This window comes from Hydra vulgaris, chromosome 12 (genome assembly GCF_038396675.1).
Source record: "Hydra vulgaris chromosome 12, alternate assembly HydraT2T_AEP".
Lineage (NCBI taxonomy): Eukaryota > Metazoa > Cnidaria > Hydrozoa > Anthoathecata > Hydridae > Hydra > Hydra vulgaris.
In genome coordinates, this window is record NC_088931.1 from 49,911,574 (window position 1) to 49,938,606 (window position 27,033).

The window sequence follows — 27,033 nt, forward strand, 5'->3', positions numbered from 1 at the left end:
AAGCCAACACTCTCTGATTGCTTAGAGGGGGCATTTGAGATTGAAAAGGATCTCGCTTCTGCTACAGCATGGGGCTCACAGTGGTTGGTGAACTTTAATTCAGATAAAACTCAATTTTTTCAGCTAATCGTTATTGCAATAATCTAGATCTTCTTATATTTATGAACAGTAATGTACTCGATGAGTCATCTACCCTTCATCTTTTAGGATCAACTCTTACTTCAGATCTTTCCTGGAAAACATATATCAAACCAATTGCAAAATTAGCATCTACAAAGGTTGCAGATGATATTTTTGCAAAAATATTTTTTTAAGTCTTCTGTCAATAGTTACCTTGCTCTATAAACTTCATCTTTTCTCTTCCAGTAACTTCAAACTCTAATAGAGGTTGCTTGCTGCCTTGTTGGAAGTGAAGATGTCAAAATAAGTATAATATATAAAATATATATAATTAGTGATGAAGTATAAATAATAAAATTATTCATTAAATACAACTATAGAGATAATATATAAATAATAAAATTATTTAATAAATATAGTTATAGTAATAATATATAAATAATAAAATTATTTATTTATTATAATTAAATAATAAAGTTATTCATTAGTATAATTATACTGATAATATATATAAAAAAAAAAAATTATAAATGTGTTCTAACTTGTAATCTAATAATTTTAGCTTGAATCATAAACAAATTTATAAATATAATAATATTTTTAAATATAAAAATTTTTAAGTCAGGCTATTATTAAATCATTAACTTTAATAATTTTAATAAGTCAATTTTGCATTGATTCAACTAACTTCATTGTTTGTTTTTCATTGACCAATTAGATTCTTATCTTCTTCGAGCAAGATCTTAAGCTCTTATTTCTTAATTAAGATTGTTTCATATATCAGAATAATGCGGTTAGTATTTAATTTCATTTAGCAAATTTTTGCATTAAATAACAGATTTTAAACTATAGATTCAAATTGACTTAACCGATTTCTCCAAAATATATAAATTTAAAACAAACTACATATTAAAGTAGTGCATCTTGAGTACTTTCTAATTAGCAATATTATGAACACTTTGTTTGATTTATATTATGCATGTCATTTGCTCTCATTTTTAATCTGTGATTCAATGGCTTATAGACAACATCTCCAAAAACTTCACAAAATGTTAAAGCATTTCTGCTTTTGTGAACTCCATTTTTGAACTATTTTTTACAATCTATCAATTTAAAGATTTTTTAGTCTTATTTTTAAGTTTTAAGCATATGAAAAATATAGTTCAACTATATTTAAGAATCCAGCTTTAAACTAGCATTTGTTCCTAGTTTCTAGTGTCCAGGAGCTTCAAAAATTTTTTAAGACTTATAGACTAAATTATAAGAAAAATACTGGAGATTTATCTTTTTTCAACAATTTAGCCTAGAAATCATGTATGTGCTCACCATCTTCATATTCAAAAAAAATAATAAAGCTAGCTCTAAATACTAAGTTTTTGTCCGATTGTTGTGTAAGGTGGTCATCTCTTTCTCATTTCTAAAAATACTATCATGGTTACTAATCTAGCAAGATATTATTCAATCAAACAAAACACAGTTTTATGTGAATTTTAAATAATGGTTTTTCGACTTTTCCTTTATTTTTATGAGTAACAAGCTAAACAAATCTTGTAGAAACCTAGTTGTTTAAAGAAATCAGATCATATTTCAAAACAGAAAATCTCAAAAAAAAGATTTAATTTTGAATTTTCTTTTTAAGTCTAATTGAATCTACTTGAATTGAATAACATTAATTGAATCTTTTAAATATACTTTTGAATCCAATTTTGAATCAGTTAATAACAAGCCATAAACTATAATAATAACGCTCCAATAATAAAACATTCAAGTTTACGCAACAAAATAATTATTCTGAACATACTTAATTCAAAATTTTAATAAGTTCAAAATAGTTAGGAATGCCATAAAAATCTATTTACAGTATATATTATAAAAAAATATTTTATTTTTAAAAAAATATTTTTCACAATAATAACAGCAAAATATTGACTGTACTAAAATTTAGTATATATCTTTACAATTTGTAAAAACGTTAGACATTGCTATAGAAACAAAATACTTTACCAAATTTATACTCAATAGGTTCAATAAACCGAAAGTCCATAGTGAAGTACATTGAAAAGTTTTCTGAACTAACCAGAACTTGAACTTCAGAAGCCATAAAAGGATTTAACAAATCATAAATGAACCATCGAGAGCTATTGTAACATGCTTTAAAAATCTAAATGCAGTAAAAATATAATAAACCATATTTAAAAAATGTAAAATATAATAAATTAAAATGTAATTCATCAACAAAAATAATGTTTAAAATATGATATACATATATATATATATATATATATATATATATATATATATATATATATATATATATATATATATATATATATATATATATATATATATATATATATATATATATATATATATATATATATATATATATATATATATTAGGGGTGTTCAAAAAAATAAAATTTCGAAAACGCGAATACACAACAAGCTAAATTTGGGGCAAATATAGAAAAATACGTTTACAAAAAAAAAAAAAATCAAAAATATTGAGATTTACCTTGTGCTCAAGCGTCAAAACCCCCCTAAAAATGCCCCAAATAGTACCCTCGTAGCAAGGCTTTGAGCACAAGGTAAATCTTAATATTTTTAATTTTTTTTTTTTTTTTAATGTGCTCATAATAATCTATACTTTTTTTTTAAATTAATGTGTATCCGTGATTTTTCTTAATAGCTCTTTAAATTGAAAACGATTTTATGCAAAAAAACGAAAATATGCGCATTTAACAAAAGAATGCGCAATAATTTGTAGTTATTTTATTTGTTTATATTCACATTGTTTTTTTTTCATTTTATTGGTATTTAGCTTTTTAGAAAAATATTTTTTTATAGGTTGATTGAATGACACAAACTTATAATACGTGCAACTTGTATCTTTAAAAAATATTTTTTTAATATAAATACTAAATTTCAAGCCATCTTCTGAATTTTGGAGTGTAAGCTAAGTAGTCCCTTTGCAATTCTTTTCGCTTATAACTTTGTTATTTTGTTTTTTGGTTAATAAAGATTCACTGCCTGATGCTTTAAAAATTGAGCAAACTTTGTCCACAGCAATAAGCCTATTTTGTTTTTCTTCCTTGTCTCTGTAGCGGTGAACAAATTGTTGCATCATTCCAATTGCAATTTCAGCCTGGTTGTTTACACAATACTTTTTGCAAAATTTTAAAATAATTTATATGTGGATTGCGTGTGCCAATATTGAGGTGGCAAGCTCAGCCAATCATCAATTTGTTGATCTTTTATTCCAATCATATCAAACATTAACCAGGAGAACTCATCAACCAAAGAAAAAAGCTAAGCTAGGAATTTGCTGATGAATTTTAAGTTCAATTTTCAACAATTTTTCTATATCTTTTTTTTGCTTATTTTCAGTTTTAAAGTAACACGACTGCAATATTATCATTTCTAAACACGGTTTTAGAAATGATAATATTGCAGCAGCAATTTTTTTCTTTTCTTCAAGTGCAACACAAAATCATCCAGCAAGGCTAAAAGGAATCAGAGTTGAGTCAAGATACCATGTATGTTTAAATAAAGAATTCAACACAGCATCAACAGCAAATGGTTCTGCACATACTGCTTTATACTGATGCATTTGATGAATAGCAGTTACATCCATAAAAGGAGCTTTGATTGTATTATTTGATTGCAGGTACCACTTTGCATAAAAACAAGCTATAAATTCAGTTATTACCTTAATATGTTCTCTATTTTTTTGAATAAAATCAATTTGAGTTGAAAGAATTTGCATTTTTAAATAATATATAGATTTCCCAAGAAATCTTGCATGATGAACCGTTCCAGTTTTTCGAATTTTAATCATAGAAGGATAAAGATAGCTGACCACTAGCTCTGCAAGTTCTTATCTATCTTCCCTTACAGTATAATTTCTCAATAAGTAAGATCTACAATACTCAAGAGATTCTGTAGCAGCTTTTTCAACAACAGTTCCTTTAATTTCTTCCCAACCAAATTTTACTAACATAGATGGGTTGTACTCAAAATTAGGCTGCTCAAACAAGTTTTTGAAATGTTTAAACAAAGGGTTATCGGGGGCCGTAGTTTTTTCATTTGTTATAGCCTCACAAAAGTGTGTGATTCTCAACTCAGAAACATGATGTCTGCAAGTTAAAAGAATTAGATGTTTATTTAACTCAGTAGATAAACTTAATAAAGATTCTTTATGTATTCCTGTATTGCTTGATGTGGTATCAAAACAAAGTAATACAATCTTTGATTCGAGCTTGTACTCTTTTAGGACTTTCATTACAAAACTGTACTGATCTTCTCCAGATGAAGAGAGTAATGGCGTAACTCTGAGAAGATGGGACTCATTATCAATAGTTGCTAGAACAGCAAGTCTATCATGCTTTAATTTTCTTTCCATTATTAATTTCAAAAAGTATCTTTCTGTCAAAATGTATTATGCATGGGTAGGGAGAAGCTTGGATGCTAAGTTTGACATCTTCTTTAGCAACAACTGCCATTTCATGAGCTGTTTGTTTCATCTTTCTAGATGCTGTTGACCTTTTGCAATTTACATTTGTAAGATCAACCCCAGAACTATCAAGGATTGCAGCAATAACTTTTGTCAAAACGTTTGGAGAAATATCAGTAATTGTGGCAATTAGAGCAACATTACCAGAAATAATATCTTTTGGGATCTCAGCATTTATAAGACTACTTGACTCTATAGAACGTCAATATCCTGGTTCAAAATCGGAATCAAAAGATGAATCTCCGCTGGTGTCCGTACCAAATTCTAACTCTGAACTTATTTCTACTGATTTAGCAGCATTTTTTATAGATGGATTTCTCTTTCTTGTATTCTCCGAAATCTAAACAGCATACATTATAAAATAAAAATTAATGTACCCAAAATAAAAACCAATGAAAACAAGGAGAAGAGTGAGCAATGAGAGGAGAGTTTTTAAATTCAGAAAAAAGGTTTATAATATGAATTTATATTATAATATATAGTACCTTCTTGCTATATTTTTTGTCTTCAGGCCCTAGAAATAACTTTCTGTTGTGTTCTTAATCGTATAAAAAATCTAGGTCCTCTTTCCCATCTAGATCTAATCTATTCTTGTCCTTCTTTATCCAGTTTTGTAAGTCAGCTATTCCTGCCCAAAAGATTTTTCCCAGCTCCTTTCTAAAGTCTTGTTGCTTTTTTAATTTTAAAGGCGACCTCCTGTGCATGTTTTTTTTTCAAATTCAAATATTTTTTGTTAAACTTATTCAGCTTTTGTATCAAGTTATTATCTGATTGAAGAGGGAATCCAGCTTTCAGCCAGGGACCCTTGATTTTTCTTAGAATACACCTACAATGCAATTCAACACATCTCGTATTTTCTGTCTTTTTTTACCAACCATGCAATTATCATTGACTTTTTTGATATTTTAGAAAGCCTGGACTTATTAAAAGCTATATTTTGTAAAATATCTAATCCAGTTGGCAGTTGATCAACTAAAGTTAATAACAAAAATATTCAGGTTGATTTTGCTCTTGTACAACGTGAAAACTTATAGTCATAAGATTTCACATTATAAACTGTAACCTTATATCCTAAACTAGATATTTAAAATTAAAAAAAGCTCAAAACAAATTTGTTACTTGGTATTGCTGGTTTCACTTTCTCAATAATAAAATGTTTGTTTTTTTTCGTTTTTATATTTCGCTTTTCATTGCCACTTTTTAATAGTTTCTTACTTTTATTTGCAGCGAAACTTTATTGTTTTAATTAAATGTAATAGGTCATTTTCAAAATTTTCCAAATCAGGTATAAAAGGTGGGGTATTTTTTGTTTTATATCCATAATTATCATTATTATTAAATGTATCATCTGTTTTTGTATTTGGTTTTAAGAAAAAATGGGCTTTCCAACGAATTCTTTTAATAAAATGCTCAACTTTTTCAATCCAAGAAATAGTATAACTTTTTTCATCTAGTATAGGTATATTTTTCAACGAGTAAGTGAAATTATTAGTTTCCATATTTACACGGAATGTTAAAATACAATTAAGAGTGCTCAACAAATGTTAATAAGGAGCCTAATATATATTTAAACAACTCTAAAAAGTATTCTACACAATAGAGTGCTCAATGTTCTTAAAAGAACAGAGCAATTATATAATTATATAATGTAATTGTAAACAAAAAATCAATTTCCAATGAGTGGAAGTTGTTTATCAAAAAATGTGGTATATAAATGTGTTGTTTCCTCTAAGAATGTACCTGATAAACAATATATTGGCAGAACAGAGGGTGAATGGAAAAAACGTTTTGCCAATCATAAGCAATCTTTCAAGAATAAAAAGTATTCAAAAGACACCATGCTGTCAAAATATATATGGGAATTAAAAGAAAAAAATATTGATGATTTTATACTGAATTGGTCTATCCTTAAAACAGCGCCTGCATATAACAATATTTCCAAAAAATGCATACTATGCCTACAAGAAAAATTTGAAATAATTACACATGCAAATCAAGAATGCTTATTAAACAAAAGATCGGAACAAATTTCTAAATGTAGGCACGAAAATAAGTTTCTCCTAAAAAACTATAAAAATAAATGAGTTCAAATAATATTTACATTAACTACCCTTTTTAAAAAAACATTTAAAAATAGCACAAGTAATCATTTCTAATGAATTCTTTTTATAATAGCGTCAGCAAATTGCACAAATGTGTTAAAATTTACAGTAGTTAAGACATTTGCAACTTCCTGTAATTTAATTTTTGGTATAAATTGAAGTTTTATTAATTTGACCATCCATTTATGATGAATCTTTGATTTTTGTTAAGTGATTTTCTACTAATATATATATATATATATATATATATATATATATATATATATATATATATATATATATATATATATATATATATATATATATATATATATATATATATATATATATATATATGTATATATATAAATATGTATATATATATATGTATATATATATAAATGAATATTTATATATAAATATATATATATACATATATATATGTATATATAGGCATATATATATACATAAATATTTATATATACATATATATATATAAATATATATATATATATATATATATATATATATATATATATATATATATATATATATATATATATATATATATATATATATATATATATATATATTATATATATATATATATATAAAGTAATGTTTATACTTTATAAAAAGGTGACAGGATGGCATACCGCCCCACTTTGAGCACTGTATATATATATTTATATAAACATATATATATATATTTATATATATATATATATATTTATTTAAATATCTATATATTTATATATATGTATATATATATATATATATATATTTATATATATGTATTTATATATAAATTTGTATATATATAAATATATATATATATATATATATATATATATATATATTTATATATATATTTATATATATATATATATATTTATATATATATATATCCCATCCCATCCCGCCTCACTTAGAGCACTATATATATATATATATATATATATATATATATATATATATATATATATATATATATATATATATATATACATATATCCCATTCCATCCTGCCTCACTTAGAGCACTATATATATATATATATGAATATATATATATATGAATATATATATATATATATATACATATATCCTATCCCATCCCGCCTCACTTAAAGCACTATCTATCTATATATATATATATATATATATATATATATATATATATATATATATATATATATATATATATATATATATATATATATATATATATATATATATATATATATATATATATATATATATATATATATATATATATATATATATATCAACCATTAATATTATTAAGCTATTAGCATAATAATACTTTATTTCAACAATTTTTGTATAAATATAATTGCTTACATATGGTGCATCATATTTGTAAATGCTCATAAAAACAGAGAAAGTAAAAATATTTATAAAATAGCATTTTAAATAATATGGCACATTAATCCAACAATTAAATTTAAACAGTAAATATAAATTTAAGTTATTTAAAAAAGTTAGTCTATTACTTATTTTTTTCATAAATACTAAAATAATTTTAAATTTAAGGTTTGCACATTTTTATTTTTTATTTTTAATTATTTATTTTTATTCTTTTTTTCTCTTTTTTTTTTGATGATGGTGATAATTATGATGATGACCATGATCATGATCATGATGATCATGATCATGGTCATCATCATAATTACATGGTCATCATCATAATTAATTATGATGATGGTGATAATTATGATGATGATGATGATGATGATGATGACGATGATGATGATGATGATGATGATGATGATGATGATGATGATGATGATGATGATGATGATGATGATGATGATGATGGTCATGATAATGTTGATTATGATGATGATGATCATGATGATGATAATGATGATGATGAGCATCATAATGATGATCATGATGATGCTGATGATCATGGCAATGATGATCATCATAACGATCAACATAATGATGATGATAATGATGATGATTATGATGATGATTATGATGATGATTATGATGATGATTATGATTATGATGATGATGATGATGATGATTATAATGATGATGATGAGCATCATAATGATAATCATCATGATGATAATGAGTATGACGATGATGATCATGATGATGAAAATGATCACAATCTATAACTAAATTTTCAAAAACCTGAAGAAAAACTACCTTTGTTTGATTGAATTCTGTGTATACAACAAAATCTCTGTCACTATTTAAACGAAAAGATAACCAAATTCCACCAATTGAGTTAAACTCATTATAATCACCTGATTTAACAATAAACTGGTGAACTAACTTAACTCCATTCATTTTTACAATGAACCATGCAACTGGTGAAGCGTCAAACTCTATATCAATTGGACTTATTGATAAATATGAAATGCTTGTGATGTTCATCATATTTCTAACATCTTGCAAAGTAATGCTTGTGTCGCCATTGTAATAAAAAGCCTCTGTTATTTGATAATCATCGCTTGTAGGAGGTACATAATATGCTGTAAAAAACAAAGATCATATGTATATTTCACATAACATTGTCTAATTTTAAAATATCGAACTGATATTAAGCTTTGTTCTGTTTTAAACAAAAACTTTAATAAATTAGACTTGTTGTTTAATTTAATTAAAGTTTTTGAATAGCCTACAAAAACCAAAGAATAGTCTACAAGCTATCTGATATTACAAAACTATTTCATTCAAATCTTCTCCATATTTATCTGAACTCCTAGAAATTTGAGTTCCAAAAAAACAAAACAAAATTGTCATAGAGTTGCATAAATGTAACTGAATGACAATTAGAATTGCAATTTAAGCTTAATCAAGTACATTTAATTGTTTTATTATCTCTTGATTTAATGAATAATTCTTTTTAACCATTAAATTACGTTTGTTTAAAAAAAATTGTATTCAATGTTTTTTTGTCATTCAAAAAATATAGAACTTTTAAAATATTCTATGCATAAGAAATTCTTCAATTGTTACTTAAAAAATAATTATACAAAATCATTTTAACAATTTTTGAAAAATAATTACAATTAAAAAAATTTATTATACATTAAGTTTTTAGCAAAATGTTTTTAAAAAATAAATTTTTAAAAAATTTTTCTTATAATAAACATTGTTTATTAAAGATTTTCAATTTAATAAAAAATGTTTTTTATTTAACTTCGTTAAAATGTTTACTAAAAATTTTGGTTAAATGATGTAACTTTAAAAATAGTATAAACTTTTGTTATAATAATTTTAAACTAACTACTTATTTTAATTTTGTTGTTACTTTATTAAATTTTTATAATCACTTTAAAACTTTCCATTCATTGTTTGTTCATTTAAATTATTAAACGGGATGACATTACCTGATATTTAAAAAAAGAGCTTTTTTAATTAAAGTACATTATCGTTTTCTTCAATTGAAAAAACTCAATTAAAAATAGGTGCATAACAGTTATATAAATATTTTTTTAAGAAGTTTTGACTTTAACATAAATTTTTTATAAACAAAATGTTTTACTTAAAACCAAGTAACTAACTTTTTCTCTCTCCCAATTTCTTGAGAGCAATTTTATACTCTTGTGTTTCATGTGCACAGAGCTCCTGCTTTATAACAAGCCCTGATTATACCAACCATTTTTCATGAAATTTGCAAAGTTATCATTACCTAAGATGACTTGCTTTCCCACTTACTATTTCCTGATTTTATCATCTACCTCCATAAATCTCTTATTCACTGATATCTTATTCACAAACACTAGAATTTAATGGTTTGTACAATGCTCAAATAAAGGTTGCCATAAATCTCATATTGTGAAAAAATTATCATAAACTTTTATATGACAAATTTGAGAAAACTCTGCCCCTTCATAAACACAATGTTTACTGTTTTTAATAAACTAAGAATTTAATAGGCATGAAGAAATTGATTGCCTTATAAAAATTTTTGATATCTTTGTCTTAAGCTAAACTTGTTACAACTTATTAAAGATTAGTGTTAAATAAATTAATAAACTTTAATATGGCTGACAAACTATGATTTTGGGCAACAAATGCACTTTTTTAAAATCTATAAACTTTGATTTTGTTTAAAAGATAGGTCTTATTTTTTCATAATAAAAAACTAATAGAGCTTTAGATTATCATACAAAATTTAGAAATTTTAAATATCACATAAAAATTCAAGTATTTCCAAAAATCTATTTATTATCATGAAAATTTAAGCTAGTAAAATTTTGTAAAAACACTTCACTTAAAACGTTTTAAAAACTTATAATTACAACAAATTTGAAAAACTTGTATTATGAATACATATTTCAAGCTGAAAATAAAATTTTCTTCATTTAAAAACTCCTTACATTGTTGTGCTTGAATGCTTTTGATAAAAAAAAGGTACAAAATTCCTGCATATTGCACTTTTTGAACGTAACATCTATGCAAAAACGTGATAATAGTCTAAAACAAAAGAAATGCTCATATATCTATATATATCTATATATATATATCTATATATATATATATATATCTATATCTATATATATATATATATATATATATATATATATATATATATATATATATATATATATATATATATATATATATATATATATATATATATATATATATATATATATATATATACAGCGGAGAGTTTTCATTCTAATTAAACAAAAATGGCAGTGAAACAATTATTAAATCTACTTTATTTCTTATTATCTTCTACTACAACTAAAAAGTTTATAAATTGGTATGTTTAATTAATTACAAATGGAAAAAAAATTAAAAGTATTCAATTTGTGGAGAAAATAGAATTTTCAAAATGGTCATTTTCATAAACCTTTCTAGAAAAGGTTTATGAAAATGGTAAGCAATTTCATAAACCCTTTCTAGAAACGTTTTCTTTCCCCATATATTTTCAATTGGGTTAAGATTTGGACTACATGCGGGCCATTCCATTACATGAGTACTTCTTTCTCTAAACCAAGTATTTGTAAGCTTTGAATTATGGATAACAGCATTATCTTGTTGAAAAGTGAAGTTTTCACCCATCAGTTCCTCACCATGTTCAAGCAAATTTATTTCTGATAAGTCAATGTAGTCCTGTGATTTTATTTATGTTGAAACCCATGCCGGTGGGAGTTTTCTAGCAAAGGAAAAAGCCCCCCAAAACATAACAGTTCCACCACCAAAGTTACGACTCATCCAAGTTTCTTACTCTTTTTGAAGATCGTGCCAGTCACAGTATATATATAGTAATATTGATAGCCATCAGGACCATCTAGTATCTAGACAATTTTCTTTGCAATTTCCCAATTAGATCAGCCTTTATCTTTGCATGCTTTGATTACTGCTAATTCTTCATTTGTTAAACCTTTACCACGTCCCATTTCAAATTAAGGTATCAAAAACCAAATGTTAAAAACTCTATGAGCACTGATTTCACAGTCTTTGTTTAGCTTACAAATAATAATAAAAAACGACAACAAATGCGTATCACCAGATCAAAATATACAAGTGAAAATAACTATTGATGAGGCTAATTCTATTTATTACTGCAAATATCAAGTACTATAATTTTTATGGCTTTATCAAATGTAACACAATTTAATTATGCTATATTATAATCTAAAAAGTTGTTGTTTGTAACAATAATTATGTGCGTGGATACAAAAGATGCACCGCACAAACTTGCTTACAGATTTACAAAATATCAGATCAGTACATGGTGAGGCTAATTCTATTTTCTCCACTGTATATATATATATATATATATATATATATATATATATATATATATATATATATATATATATATATATATATATATATATATATATATATATATATATATATATATATATATATATATATATATATATATATATATATATATATATATATATATATATATATATATATATATATACAGTCATGGACAAAAGTTTGCGACCACTGTATTCCACAATGTATTCTACTCTGAATTTGGGCTACTTTAGTGCTTCAATTTTGTACCAATTTGTGGTAATTGTCAATTAGAGTCTAAAATTGATGTTTACATGTTTGTTTTCAGATATAACTGAAATATTTTAGAACATTTTATATTACGGAGACCTTATTTGAAGCAGTACTAGTTAAAATGGTACGCGGTAAAGAACTGACATCTGAAAATCAAGCTCAGGTCGTTATTTTCTACAAAGAGAACATTTCTATAAGACAGATAGCTAAAAAGCTCGGTATTTCACATTCCACTGTTGTAGCTACTGTAAAGGGAAATCAAGAGCTGAAAAGTTTTAAATCCCGGGCGTCCGAAGGTTACAAGCAACCGTATGGATAATGCTATAATAAAGGCAGCAAAAAAATCACCAAGAGCATCCTCAAGTGCCATTAGAGGCAAACTGCCTGGATCACCATCCAAGAAACCAAACAGTGGGACAATAGGCAGACGATTATTTGATGCAGGCTTGAAATCTTACCGACCAGCACGGAAGCCGAAGCTTTCACCAAAGAATATTCGCGATCGCATAGCGTTTTGTCAGAAGTACAGGCAGTGGACACCAGCCCAGTGGAAACAAGTGATGTTTTCAGATGAGACAACATTCACGCAATTCTACTCATTTTGTAGACATGTCAGACGCCCACCAAATCAGAGGCATAATCCACAGTACGTTATACCAACAGTCAATCAGGCTCCAAAAGTTATGGTTTGGGGTGCAGTCTCTGGTAGCGGTTGTGCCAACATTTGGATTATGCCTAAAAATACAACGATCAATGGTGCTGTTTACTTGAGTATACTGATGGATAAGCAGCCACCATTTGTACCAATACATGGCATCACTCATTTCCAGCATGATGGCGCACCTTGTCATAGTACCAAGCCTGTTAAGGACTGGCTGCGCTCTGAAAACATCCCGCTACTGGAACCTTGGCCAAGCAACAGTCCAGATCTCAATATTATTGAGAATGTTTGGACTGTAATGAAGCAGAAGATTGCTGCACATAGCCCAAGTTCTGAAGATGACCTCATCAACTGGATTAAACGCGTGTGGGTGCAGGAGATTACGCCGAACAATTGCAAGAAACTGTGTGAATCGATGCCAGGACGTATTGAAAATATTCTCAAAAATAAAGGATTTCATTGTAAATACTAAATTATGAATAGACATGCTGTTTAACCTGTATAGTGTGAATAAACATTCGAAATATATGTACTGATTTATAATTTACTACTTGTTTTTCTAAATTTTGAGTGTTTTTTGTAAAAAATTGCAGTGGTCGCAAACTTTTGTCCATGACTGTATATATACATGACTGTATATATATATATATATATATATATATATATATATATATATATATATATATATATATATATATATACACATCTTATATATATATATATATATATATATATATATATATATATATATATATATATATATATATATATATATATATATATATATATATATATATATATATATATATATATATATATATATATACTCTTGCCATCAATTTAAATTTTTCATTGTCAGGTTAGTTTTAGGTTGTTTTTTTTGAAAAAAAATTTTAAAGACCAGAAAAAGTTAAAAAACTTTTTTTTTTTAAGTTTTTTTTTAATTATTTGATAAACTGCCTGCCCCAACTAAACCATCAGTCTATATGGCAAAACTTCCTTGTAGCAGCAGGCTATAAGATAGTTGATGTATGAAACACTCCGCGCATGTTTAATGGTTAAAAATAAAAATAAAAACATTCAGAAAGTTTTTAGAAAAATAAAATAAAAGCATTCAGTATGTTTTTAAAAACATTTAAAATGTTTTTAAAAAAATTTCAGTCATTTAATTTGCATTTTGTGTATTTAAAAAAACATTAAATTTAATTAGTTTCTTCAATTAAATTAATCCGTTTTATTATAATTTAACCTTAATTAGATTAGACAAATTAAATGTCATAAAGTAGCTAGATGCTGTTTTTTACCACAAACGGTAAGTTTGAAATCTTTACTATAGAAATATATATATACAGGCCTTGTTTTAAAGCATTATATGTAGAGCGATTTATGTATGCCTTAAGCAATTTTATGTAAGCAGTAAGCGATTTCACTTAAGAGAATTTTATCATTTTTTAACTTTTGAATTATTTTGTACAGTAAGATAAAAGAAGACATTAATTTTTTTTTAAAGTCACATTAACTTTTGAACTATGTTTATGTAAAAATATTTGTTACAAAAGTTTGAATGACAATTATGTTTGATATAAGCACTATTTACTAATGAAAAAAACTAAAATAAAATTAAAAGTTTATTTTTACTTTGTTTTTACTTTATTGTAATGATTGATTTTTTAACCTTGAAGCAAAGATCTTAAAAACATAACTTAATTCTGATAAATAATATATGATTTAATATATAATTTTATTCTTATATTTATGATTTAATATATAATTTTATTCTTATATTTTTTTATATCTTATAAAAAATATATATAATTTAATTTAGATTTTAAAAATATGTAATTTAATTTTGATTTTAAAAATATAATTATGTTTATTAAAATTAAAGTAAATGCTTGGATTTAACTTAATTGTCAAATTTATTCAAAAATATTACTAAATATTATTCAATATTAAAACTTTGTTTGCACTTAAAAAAAATTAGCTCATTTTTATCATATTTTTTTTCGGTTTTCCTTCCTAAACATTTTTTTTTTTACTCAAAATTAAATTTTAAATTGCATCGATTATTTTTTAATAAACAATATACAGCGATATAATTTTAATAATAAAATAATAAACAAATAAACTTTTATTAAATAAAGTAAACAAATTAACGTAATTTTTTTATTTGTTACTCGCTCATTTTTTTTAAATAAAAAATCATTAGTAGTTGTAAAGCCGCAATTAGAAATTTAAGAAATAATCATTTTAAAAAATCAAAAATTTAACATACTTTAATTCATTTATGCAAATGTTGAGAAAAGAAAGAAATTTGTTAATATCAAACATTTTTAAAATTGCAATATTAAATTTAATTATTTAATATTAAAGAAAGATAAAAGAAAACAAGCATTCCTTTATAAGTAATAATAAAAAAGCCATTAAATAACATTTAACTCGTTTTGCGGTAATTAATATTATTGCAGTAATTAAAAAATGTCTTTAAAAAACAAAAAAATAAAGAGAATTTTATGACATCAAATATCCCATTAAGAAAATACATTAAGCATTTTTTATTTAAAACAAGACCTGTATATATATAGAGAGAGAGGGCTCAAAGTAATGAATTTTTTTGTTCCAGACATTTTGTCCAAAAATTACTCAAGTTTGGTGGACACGTCTGATAAAACCTAAAGAAGCGTCATTCCTGACAATGCATAAAATATTTTGTTTTTTACAACTTGACCACAAAATTTGTTTTGACAACTCTAGACGTTTCAAAAATGCACTAAAAATATAAAGAAAATTTATCGAATAACTTATCTAAAAAAAAGAAAATCTTATAGAAAAAGAAAAAATCAAAGCTCAAAAAACTAAAATTTGAAAAATAATTTATATTTATATCAAGTTTTTTAAAAATTACTATACTATGTGAAATGCTTTGTAAATTGTTATAATTTGTAAATATATTAAATACATATATTATTAGGTTAATTATTACTTTATTAAATTAAGTAAAATAATTAACCTAATAATTGTTTACAAAGAACTATGGCAATACTTGCTACTAGCCTTCCCATCACAAAATCATATTTTTGACTGAGGGCAAACCATCTTACCAATAATATAAAAATGGCTAAAAAAGTTAGTGAACTAATGCATTATTTTTAGTTAGTTTACTAAATTTTAAAAGTGCTGTATTAATGCACAAAATGTCTATTGCAGTGTTTATTAAGTATCATCAAATTTAAATAAAACATTTTGAAAAAATAATAAAATACAATATTTTTCAAAATAATAATAAGTTGTAATTATTTAAAATCTAAATCACAAAAGAATAAACAAACTTTAAAATAATGAAAAGGAAAAAAAGAAAAAAACATCAAAATATACATTAAAAAAAAAAGAAAAAGACATACATCAACAATGTTATAACAAATGTACATAATAATTTTTCAATATTATACAGACAACTTTAAAACCTTCAATGCAGGATCCTTATTTGACTTGTGAAAAAAGCAAACAATAATTTTTAAGAATGTTTCTTTAACATGTTAAACTTATAAATATCAGATATCATCATAAAAGTATTACACAAGTATTACATTTTATATTTCTCAATTTCAGAAATAATGAAACAAAAAAATACCCACTGCACACAGTAATCGAGGGATATATTCAATCCACAGCGGTCCATAGTTTTTGTATAATCTCCATATAATTGAAAATAAAATGCAGTATCATTAAACAAATTGTTTTTACTAACATCAATTTTCTTGTAGCATAACCTTATAAAAACCTTTTATAAGGTTAAAAACCTTTTCTTGTAACATAATATAAAACAGAGCCATTTTTTATGTCTTTTTATTGCAAAATTTATTTTTTTATGCAAATTTTTTTATGCAAATTTATGTCAGAAATAACTCTCTTACAAGAATCTAAAAATTGAATATCACCATAAATTTGTTTTACACTTACAATTTTCCAAAACACTTTCTAAAAAAAAATGGTTTTATTCTTTACGCAAGGGTGGATAAGTTTTGTATAAGTTTTAAGAGCAACTATAGTTGCATCACAAAATACTCTTGAACAATGTGATATTTTTTGTCTTTCAATGGGTTTTGGATGTATAGCTACAAAATTTACTCTTGATAACTTAATTTGCTGATCTATCTCAAAATCAAAGATACATTTAAGGTCACTCCATTTAGCAGTCAAATTTTGATCTTTTTCAAATTGAAATTCCTACATTTTTTCTGTAATCCAGTTATTGCTAATATTTTTTAGTAGATGAACATAATTAAAAAGCAGAAAAATTCCACATTTTGTTAACCATAGTTTTTCTTTGACTCTCTAAAATAATTTTAAAAAAGCTTGATTTGTTCGATTGCCATTACAAGCAACTGAAATAACTTTTCCAATGCTAGATTTAATCGAGTTAATGACATAGAACAAAAAAGAAGCATCCAAATGACAGACAGGTATTGTTTTGCATAAAAAAGATGGTCCACTTTTTAAACATTTAACCATAATACCCAAAACACTATTTGCTAACAACTCTAGATTATTTTCCGCTTTTCCAAAAAGATAACCACCATGGTAAAGAAGAAGAGACTTTACATAAACTTCATCCATCAAAAGTATACAATCTCTCTGATTCTGCTCTGAACTTGAAAATATGATACTGATAAAGTCAGTATCTGAAACTTTCTTTGTCATAAATGTAATTTTTATTAATGTTTTATCATTTGGCAGTTTAAAATCTTAAGTTTAAAAGCTTCGAGACTTTGAAAAATAACATTACAATCTGATGATAAATTCTATATTATAAATTATTTTACCTACTTGTAATATCAACTTTTGATAATCAATTTTAATGCTGTTTAGGAAGCTATTTGTTTCTTTAACTCTTGACCAGCGATCAAGATATGTAATATGATTTTTTGATAGTAAAGAAATAAAACAATGAACACCAGCATGAAAACTTTCAAATTTAAAATTGCATGAGATATGAACAGCAAAAGGTATACAGTTAACATAAAAGGAATTTGATTAGATGTGCAAAACATCATTTATAACAACAGTTGTTACAGGACAAACAAATTTATCATTTTCAATAAAAGACATAAAAAAAATGAATATAAACAAATCGTTTTTTAAATGTTGTAGCAACTCATCACACTTTTCATTTCTTTTTGTAAGATTGTTTGCCCCAGTCAAATATATGGATTTGTAGTAGTATCAATAAAATAAGGCCTGTAGTAAGTATCGCCATGCAACAAACCCATCTTATTAAATTATCAAAGAATATTATACATAATTACATTTATATAAATATGTATGTTTTTATAAATCTTTTTAAACTTTTTCTATGACTAATTTTATAAACACTTTTAATAGCAAAAAACTTCACCGTGAAAACAAATGTTACATAACATAAAAAAAATTTAATAGTGTATTGAAAAGTACTGGTTTCTATAACCAATTAAATAACTATTTGTTAAAATTTTTATAAAATAAATTTAATAGGGGTTTGAAAAGCTAAAATATTCATTTAAAATTGTATAAACCATTGGACAAAAAATTAAATAAATACTAAAATATAAATTTAAATTAAAAACTAATTGCAACGTTTTAATATAAATGATAAAAACCAGGCTACTTAATTCAAAAAAATGTAATGCTTCGTCGTTTTTTAAAAATGAATTACAGGGTTATTTTTATATGTGCTTCTATTCATTTTTATATGCGTGTTTATTCATTCTTATATGCATATTTATTCATTCTTATATGCATATTTATTCATTCTTATATGCATATTTATTCATTCTTATATGCATATTTATTTATTCTTATATGCATATTTATTCATTCTTATATGCATATTTATTCATTCTTATATGCATATTTATTTATTCTTATATGCATATTTATTTATTCTTATATGCATATTTATTCATTCTTATATGCATATTTATTCATTCTTATATGCATATTTATTTATTCTTATATGCATATTTATTCATTCTTATATGCATATTTATTCATTCTTATATGCATATTTATTTATTCTTATATGCATATTTATTCATTCTTATATGCGAATTTATTCATTCTTATATGAGTTTTGAAATTTTGTTTCTTTGAAAACAAATTTTTGAATAAATAGCAGTGGCAACAACCTAATTTACATTTTAAATATATCTATATAAAAACATAAAAGCCTATTTATTGTTTGTATAAAATCATATTAATGATTTTACGGGTAGTTGACTTGCATATAAACACACATATAAGAATGAACAAATAGGCATATAAGAATGAATAAATACGCATATAAAAAATGAATAGATATGCATATAAGAATGAATAGACACGCATATAAAAATGAATGTGCATAAAAATGAATAAAAATTAAACGTGCATATAAGAATGAATAACCCTGCACTCAAAAAATGATGAATTTTTTCAACAAAATCTAGATAAAATGTGTTCATCTTCAATTTCTGTTTTGTATAAAAAATTAAAAGTTCAAAAATTTACAGTGTTGGACAAAATGACTGATGTCGCATTTTGCCGGGCAAGTGCCAATGTCCGATGTCCGGCAGCTATTTCAAGTCCTGTGTATATATACATATATATATATATATATATATATATATATATATATATATATATATATATATATATATATATATATATATATATATATACATATATATATATATGTATATATATATATCCTCCTTTTTATGTAGAAGAACGCAGTGTAAAAGTTAATTAAAATTCAGGTTTTTACGATGCTCTTCTACATAAATAGAAGGACACCGTTTTTTTTCTGTTTTTTTCAACATTTATACCTTAATAATAAAAACTCTAGCACCACTGTTTTTACTTTTATCTATTTACCCCTTAAATATTTTTTTGACTATGGGCATAAAAAACCATATTAAATAAAACATTAAAGGTTAGTATATAAAATTCAACATTACTTGCAGAGTATTGATAAATAAATGTGAATTTATGAGTAACTTTAGATTAAACTTAATAGTTAACTGATTTAATGGTGCAAAAAATAATATCATAAGTAAAACAAAAATCTTAATACAATAATTTTGAAAAAAAAATTTTTATAAAATTAATAAATAAAATTTTTTTATTTATAAACATAATAAAAAAACAAATGTTAGTTTGAAAAGTTTTATCATTAATTTTTATTTTTAAACAAATAATCCTTCTTTTTACTTACTATAAATGTTAGTGAAGTAAATTTAAAAAGCAATTTCTTTCCATCATTGAGCAAACCATTCTTTTCGTTACCTTTATTTAAGAAGGCTATAGAAGTTAAAAAAACTTTAAATTAATTTATCTGCAATACAAATAAATATTTATTAAAAGTTATACTCAATAAATATTTAAATTTTTATTTACGTTAAACTTATTATATTTAAAAGGAAATAATAAAAATTTATTTTTAAAGAAATTATAACCAATAATAAGTTTGTAGTATGTGCTTTAAATTCCGCGTCATTTTTATTAAGTTAACTTAAATTTTAAATAAGTAATATTTTATAAAAACTTAGTTTAAATGAAAATATGTATGTACAGTTTATGATTTAGTATTTTACAAGTGATTTTAATTGTGTGACAATTAATTGAAATTTTGTGAGATTTAATTATTTAAAATTCACGTGGTTTTGTTGATTTTTATATTCCGTTATTAGATCGTAAATGTTATTGGTCTATTTTTATAAATTTAGTGCCGTGATTTGTTTACCTCAACACCATTTTAAATTTAACTTTCACTTTTATTCTCTTTTTATTTTTTTATTATTTTTTAAGACGGGGCCGACGACGCCAGGGGGCACGTGCTCCCACTTTTTTCTAAAGGACCTAATAAATTTTTTTTTTAGAGAAAATTTTAGATGCAGAGGATTTTTTTTAGAAATAGACGATTGTGTCCATTGACTTCGAAACCCGTGTTTTCGGCCACGTACGGTTAATTGAAAACAACGAATAATAAAAATTATTCAACAAAGAAAAAAAAGTTTATCCATGCGACGTCGATGAGAGTTTCTTGAGTTAAGTTGTTACTTGTCCGGAACTTTTTGTTGCAATAAAACAAGCCTTTATTAGATGATTGGAAAGACGAAAGCTCCAAGATTTTGTAAATTTAACTACTCGACTTTAACGATGATAAAGTGAAAGCAATACGGATTTTGAAATCCAGCGATTAAACCTTGCGTGTAAAAACTTTACATGAAACAAATAGTTTTCCTTGCAGACTTATAATTTCTATTTATAAATTTCTGAACTTTGTCATGACGTAAAACTGTTAAAGTAATTTTCATCAAACTCTTTTGACATGGCAATAAGCACCACATCTTGTGGCTGCGGAATGTGTTACAAATAAGCTGGTAAGAAAATTAACAAAACATTGTTTTCTATGCAAATTAGGACGATATGTAAAAATAGTTAATTGATTAAACAAATAGTTAAACCAATCACCAGGAATTTTATAAATGATGGGAAAAACACGCAAGTGAGCCATTGCACGAGTTCGTATCTTCCATCAATAATATTGTGTTTGCGGCATCGTCTGGAACACTTAAACGTTAACCTTTATACAGATGTTTTTTTGAGTAAAAATTAATTTAGGGCTCAAGGAAATTACCACCATCATTGATGTAATTACCACCATCATTGATGCAATTACCACCATCATTGATGCAATTTCCAAATGTATTATTGTTTGTTTGTTTTTTTGTCATTGTTTCCAATCAGTTTGACGTTTGTTTAGCACCACGCCTAAAAACCTTTTCTTTAAAGACCCAACTAAACCCAATTAATAAATATATACTTTAAAATAACAATTTCTTATATTAACCAATATGCAGAACTAAGTTTAATAAACTTTTTTTGTGCGTGCAAGATTTTTTGAAGCGTATTTCATATTAGAACACATTTGATAATAATCGTATAAAAATTTATAAAAATAACTTATATTATGTAATTTTATGTAAAACCTAAAAAATTAAAAATTAAAAAAGCTATAGATTGTCAAAGACGACGTTTTAAAAACATTTTCGTTACAAGTTTTACTAATTCGCCCTAACTACGTTGAGTACAACATGATCTAAAAATTATTGTAAAATTGTAATGCATTAATTAATTCAGAGCAAAGGAAAACACATTTCTATAACTAATTTATTGTATCATCTATTTCATTCTGCCCCTCTTTTACTCCTTGTAATATATTTTAGCACTTCAGTTTTAATAAATTTAGCGCCGTGATTTATTTTTTTCAAAGCCATTCAAAGTAATTAACAAAAAATTAATAAAAATGCATAAAATTAAAAAAAAAAAAAAAGCAATAAAATGTAAAAAATAAAAATATGCAAAAATCAATTGATAAAGATGGATATATCGACAGACACTTTTTTTTATTTTAAGATCATTTTGTTCTTGGAAAAAATATAAACATAAATGCAAGTAGGTACTTGAATTATTTTTAAACCATTGTGACATCTATAAAAACAAGTTTAAATAATTGTGTTAATCGTTATTTTTTTATCAATTTGATGTTAAAGAGAATAATTGCAATGAATACAACCAATCTCTTCATTATATTTTTTATCAATTTGATGATAAAGAGAATAATTGCAATGAATACAACCAATCTCTTCATTATATTTTTTATCAATTTGATGTTAAAGAGAATAATTGCAATGAATACAACCAATCTCTTCATTATATTTTTTATCAATTTGATGATAAAGAGAATAATTGCAATGAATACAACTAATCCCTTCATTATATTTTTTATCAATCTGATGTTAAAGAGAATAATTGCAATGAATACAACCAATCTCTTCATTATATTTTTTATCAATTTGATGATAAAGAAAATAATTGCAATGAACACAACCAATCTCTTCATTTGCTTGGAATAGAAAGCAAAAAGAAGATTACCCATTTAGAACAAAAGAAGTACCCAAAAGTTTAGAATACGTTCAATGTTTAAGTGAACAACACTACTAATCAAACAAAAAGCTTTAAGGTAATTGAGGAGGAATGTAACAAGTATTTTTCACTTTGGTCTTTACAGAAACCTCTAACAGACAAAAGAAATTAGTTTAAAATCAAAACTATACCCAATAAACGAAGTAAAAATGAAATTTGTAAAAATGAAACTTGTTAAACTTCATAACAAATGAGTAAATAAAAAAGAACAATCGCTTTTTGAGCCGACAACACAGGTTTCGAAGTGGAGGAGCACAATTGTCAATATCTAAAAAACTATATATATATATATATATATATATATATATATATATATATATATATATATATATATATATATATATATATATATATACAGCGGTGGCCAAAAATTAAAGAACACTCATTTTTTAGTTGGTTTCTTAATCTTTAAATTAAAATTCAGAAGATTCTAATTGACATATTAAATTTTTTTTTTTTTTTAATATCTTGTTAATTAAAACATACGGATTAAAGTGGTATAAGTTTTTTAATCTAATTCTAATTAAATAGCGTTTAACTTATTAAAAAACTGATGAGTTCTTATAAATCTTCTTTAAATAAATTGGATAAATTTAACGACCACTTTCAAATCTTTAATTTGCACTTATTAAAAATAATAATCCATTATTATTTTTAACTGTCTTAATTGCTATTATGTTGGCTATAAAATAAAATGTCGAAACCTGAGTTTCGATATCAAATAAACATTTATTTTTTGAATTGCAATAAGGATAAAAAAATATTGCAAAAATGCGTGCAAAGATCGAAGAAAAAGACAGATAAGCGGCTCTTGTATTAAAAGAAGAAGGCTATAGCATCAGACAAATAGCAGAAAAAGCTCGGAAGGTCTTACTCTTGCATTATTAACATAATTCAACGATACAAAGAGACCCGGTCAATTAATGATCGTCATAGGACTGGACGCAATAAAATTTCAAATGACCGTGATTTTCGCTCGTTAGTGAGATTAATGAAAGAAAACAGACAAGCATCATCTGCAGACTTGTCTACGAAATGGACACTGTCAAATAGTCTGAAAGCAAGCCCTAGAACTGTGCGAAGGGTCCTCCACAATTTAAATTATTTATGGCGTGCTGCTGCAAAAAAACCACGCTTAAATAAAAAACAAAAATTTGCCAGGAAAGAGTGGTGCAAACTACCTAATAATTGGTCAACAGATCAGTGGAGCCGTGTGGTCTTTAGTGATGAAATGAACGTTGAGGTAGACAACAGAAAAGGTTGCGTAATGTTGCGTAGACTTCCAAGCGAACGGTTCGATGAATCATGCATTTTGAAACGAACAAAACAAGACAGTGGTTCAATAGGCATTTGGGCCTGTATGAGTGCCTGTGGAGTTGACGTTTTTCATTTATTCGATGGTAGACTCAACAAAGAAAGGTACATCGAAATTTTGGAAAACTCGCTTATTCCTAGCATTGATTTATGGCAGTTGCAAGATGGATTTATTTTCCAGCAAGATAATGCGCCGTGTCATAAAGCGCATGTTGTTAGCGATTGGTTCAATTCTAATAAAATTCAAGTGCTTCCATGGCCTGCCAAAAGTCCAGACTTGAATCCAACAGAGAATTTATGGTCGTGGCTTGATCACAAGGTTGGTAAAGAACAACTTTACAATTTGGAAGATTTGAAATCTTCTATCTCTCATCATTTGAAAAATGTGCCTGATGAAGTAATCAAAACTTTAATGAATTCAATGCCAGAACGAGTACAAGAGTGCTTGAAAACAAATGGAGGAACAACACGTTTCTAAATTATTTTTTTATTGCTTTTAGAAATATTTTTGAAACTGGTCTTAAAATTTTGTTCCCATTTATATTTTTTACTAGTCAGTTTTTTAATTTTTTAACATTATTTTGTAAAAAAATTATAAATTCTTTTATAATAAATATAAAATACAATAAAAATTCTTTCTAAAAATGTTTTTCTTTTTTTGATACCTTTTTCCAAAATAAAATTATGCTAAGGTTAAAAATAGATTTTGAAAAAAAATGAGTGGTCTTTAATTTTTTGCCACCGCTGTATATATATATATATGTATATATATATATGTATATATATATATATATATATATATATATATATATATATATATATATATATATATATATATATATATATATATATATATGTATATATATATATGTATATATATATATATATATATACATATATATATACATATATATATATATATATATATATATATATATATATATATATATATGTATATATATATATATATATATATATATATATATATATATATATATATATATATATATATATATATATATATATATATATATATATATATGTATGTGTGTGTGCATGAGTAAACTAGTTAGAAACTCTGATAATAATAAGTTTTATAACTTTTATAAGTATTTAACTGTTTATTTGGTCTTTATAGAATTATATACTATATAACTCTTATATTAGCAAAATTAAAAAATAAAGCACATTAGCTTGACTTACAATATGGCTCCTGCTAGCGCCATATATGGCTCCTAATGGCGTCATATATGGCGCCAGCAAAAAGTATATGTCACTACAATATGCATATTGTAGGTTAAACTAATGCGGTAGTAATATTGTAGGTTAAACTAATGCGGTTAGCTTGTTAGTCGAGTTTCAACACTAGCTTAATAAAGATTTTTTTTATTATTATTGAATTTATGTAAGATTTAACTCACATTATGATACAATCATTTTGTTTTTGTTTAAACTGAAATTCTATCAAGGTGGCTCACCATTAAATAAATCTCAATTTTTATCAAATCTTGATTTTTTGGATTATTTTAATTTAATATGAATTCAACAAAGCTTTAAATGTTTCTGAAATCTATTTTGACATAACTTTAGAAAAAATTTTACCCAGACAACTGTCTCTAACAACACTTACTTAGGTTTATAATTCCTTTCTTACTTTGCCCTGATTTATGTTTTTATCAGATTTGGTTAATCACACATTAGTTAAGTAGGTCAGCATGGCTTGCCTAAAGTTTATGTGATATCAGGTTGTGTAAGATTTGTATGGTTCATCAAATAGTAAAATGTGATAACTTTTTGTGGTATTAGCAAAACTTTGTATTTTTTATATTGTGTTGCACAAGTTGTCAGTTTTGTTTTATTAAAATTCTTTATATAATGCGAAGCAAAATAAGAACAAGTTTTAAGAAAAAAATACAGCTTTTTGGTAACTAGTGGAACAACACCGCGAACCTAAAAGGGAAGGAAACATTAAACCCAAATTCTCAAACTCTTGTTTCTGTTAGTGCTAGCAAAGATTCTTCAATAGAAGCTACAGATTATAGTCATGTAGAAATTTATAACTTTATGATAAAATTCTCAATTTTAAAGAATGCTATAAATAATATTGAGATTTGTCCAGAATATGGCAGTGGTATTATTGTTGTCTATTACAACAATAAACGAAGCGGGATTTTTTACAAGTTTAATATATTCCAAATAGACCTTTCAGTATTGCACATATATATCTGATAATATTAAAAAATCTGTTCCTAAACAAAGCAGAAACTATTTAGATATAAATCTTAGAATGGTTATTTCTTTCAATGAAATTGG

General features: G+C 24.7%; 1 protein-coding gene across 2 annotated transcripts in view; it reads right to left on the minus strand.

Annotated features, from left to right (window-relative positions):
• Positions 1–27,033, minus strand: part of LOC101238067 (uncharacterized) — a 174,156-nt gene that overhangs the window by 145,087 nt on the left and 2,036 nt on the right. For both annotated transcript variants that reach the window (XM_065813576.1, XM_065813577.1), the window contains exons 2-5: positions 20,633–20,718; positions 11,081–11,177; positions 8,898–9,226; positions 2,125–2,281 (exon numbers count right to left, since the gene is read on the minus strand). In XM_065813576.1, the coding sequence (XP_065669648.1) occupies positions 2,125–2,281; positions 8,898–9,226; positions 11,081–11,177; positions 20,633–20,718 (669 nt within the window). The remainder of the gene's footprint in view (positions 1–2,124; positions 2,282–8,897; positions 9,227–11,080; positions 11,178–20,632; positions 20,719–27,033) is intronic.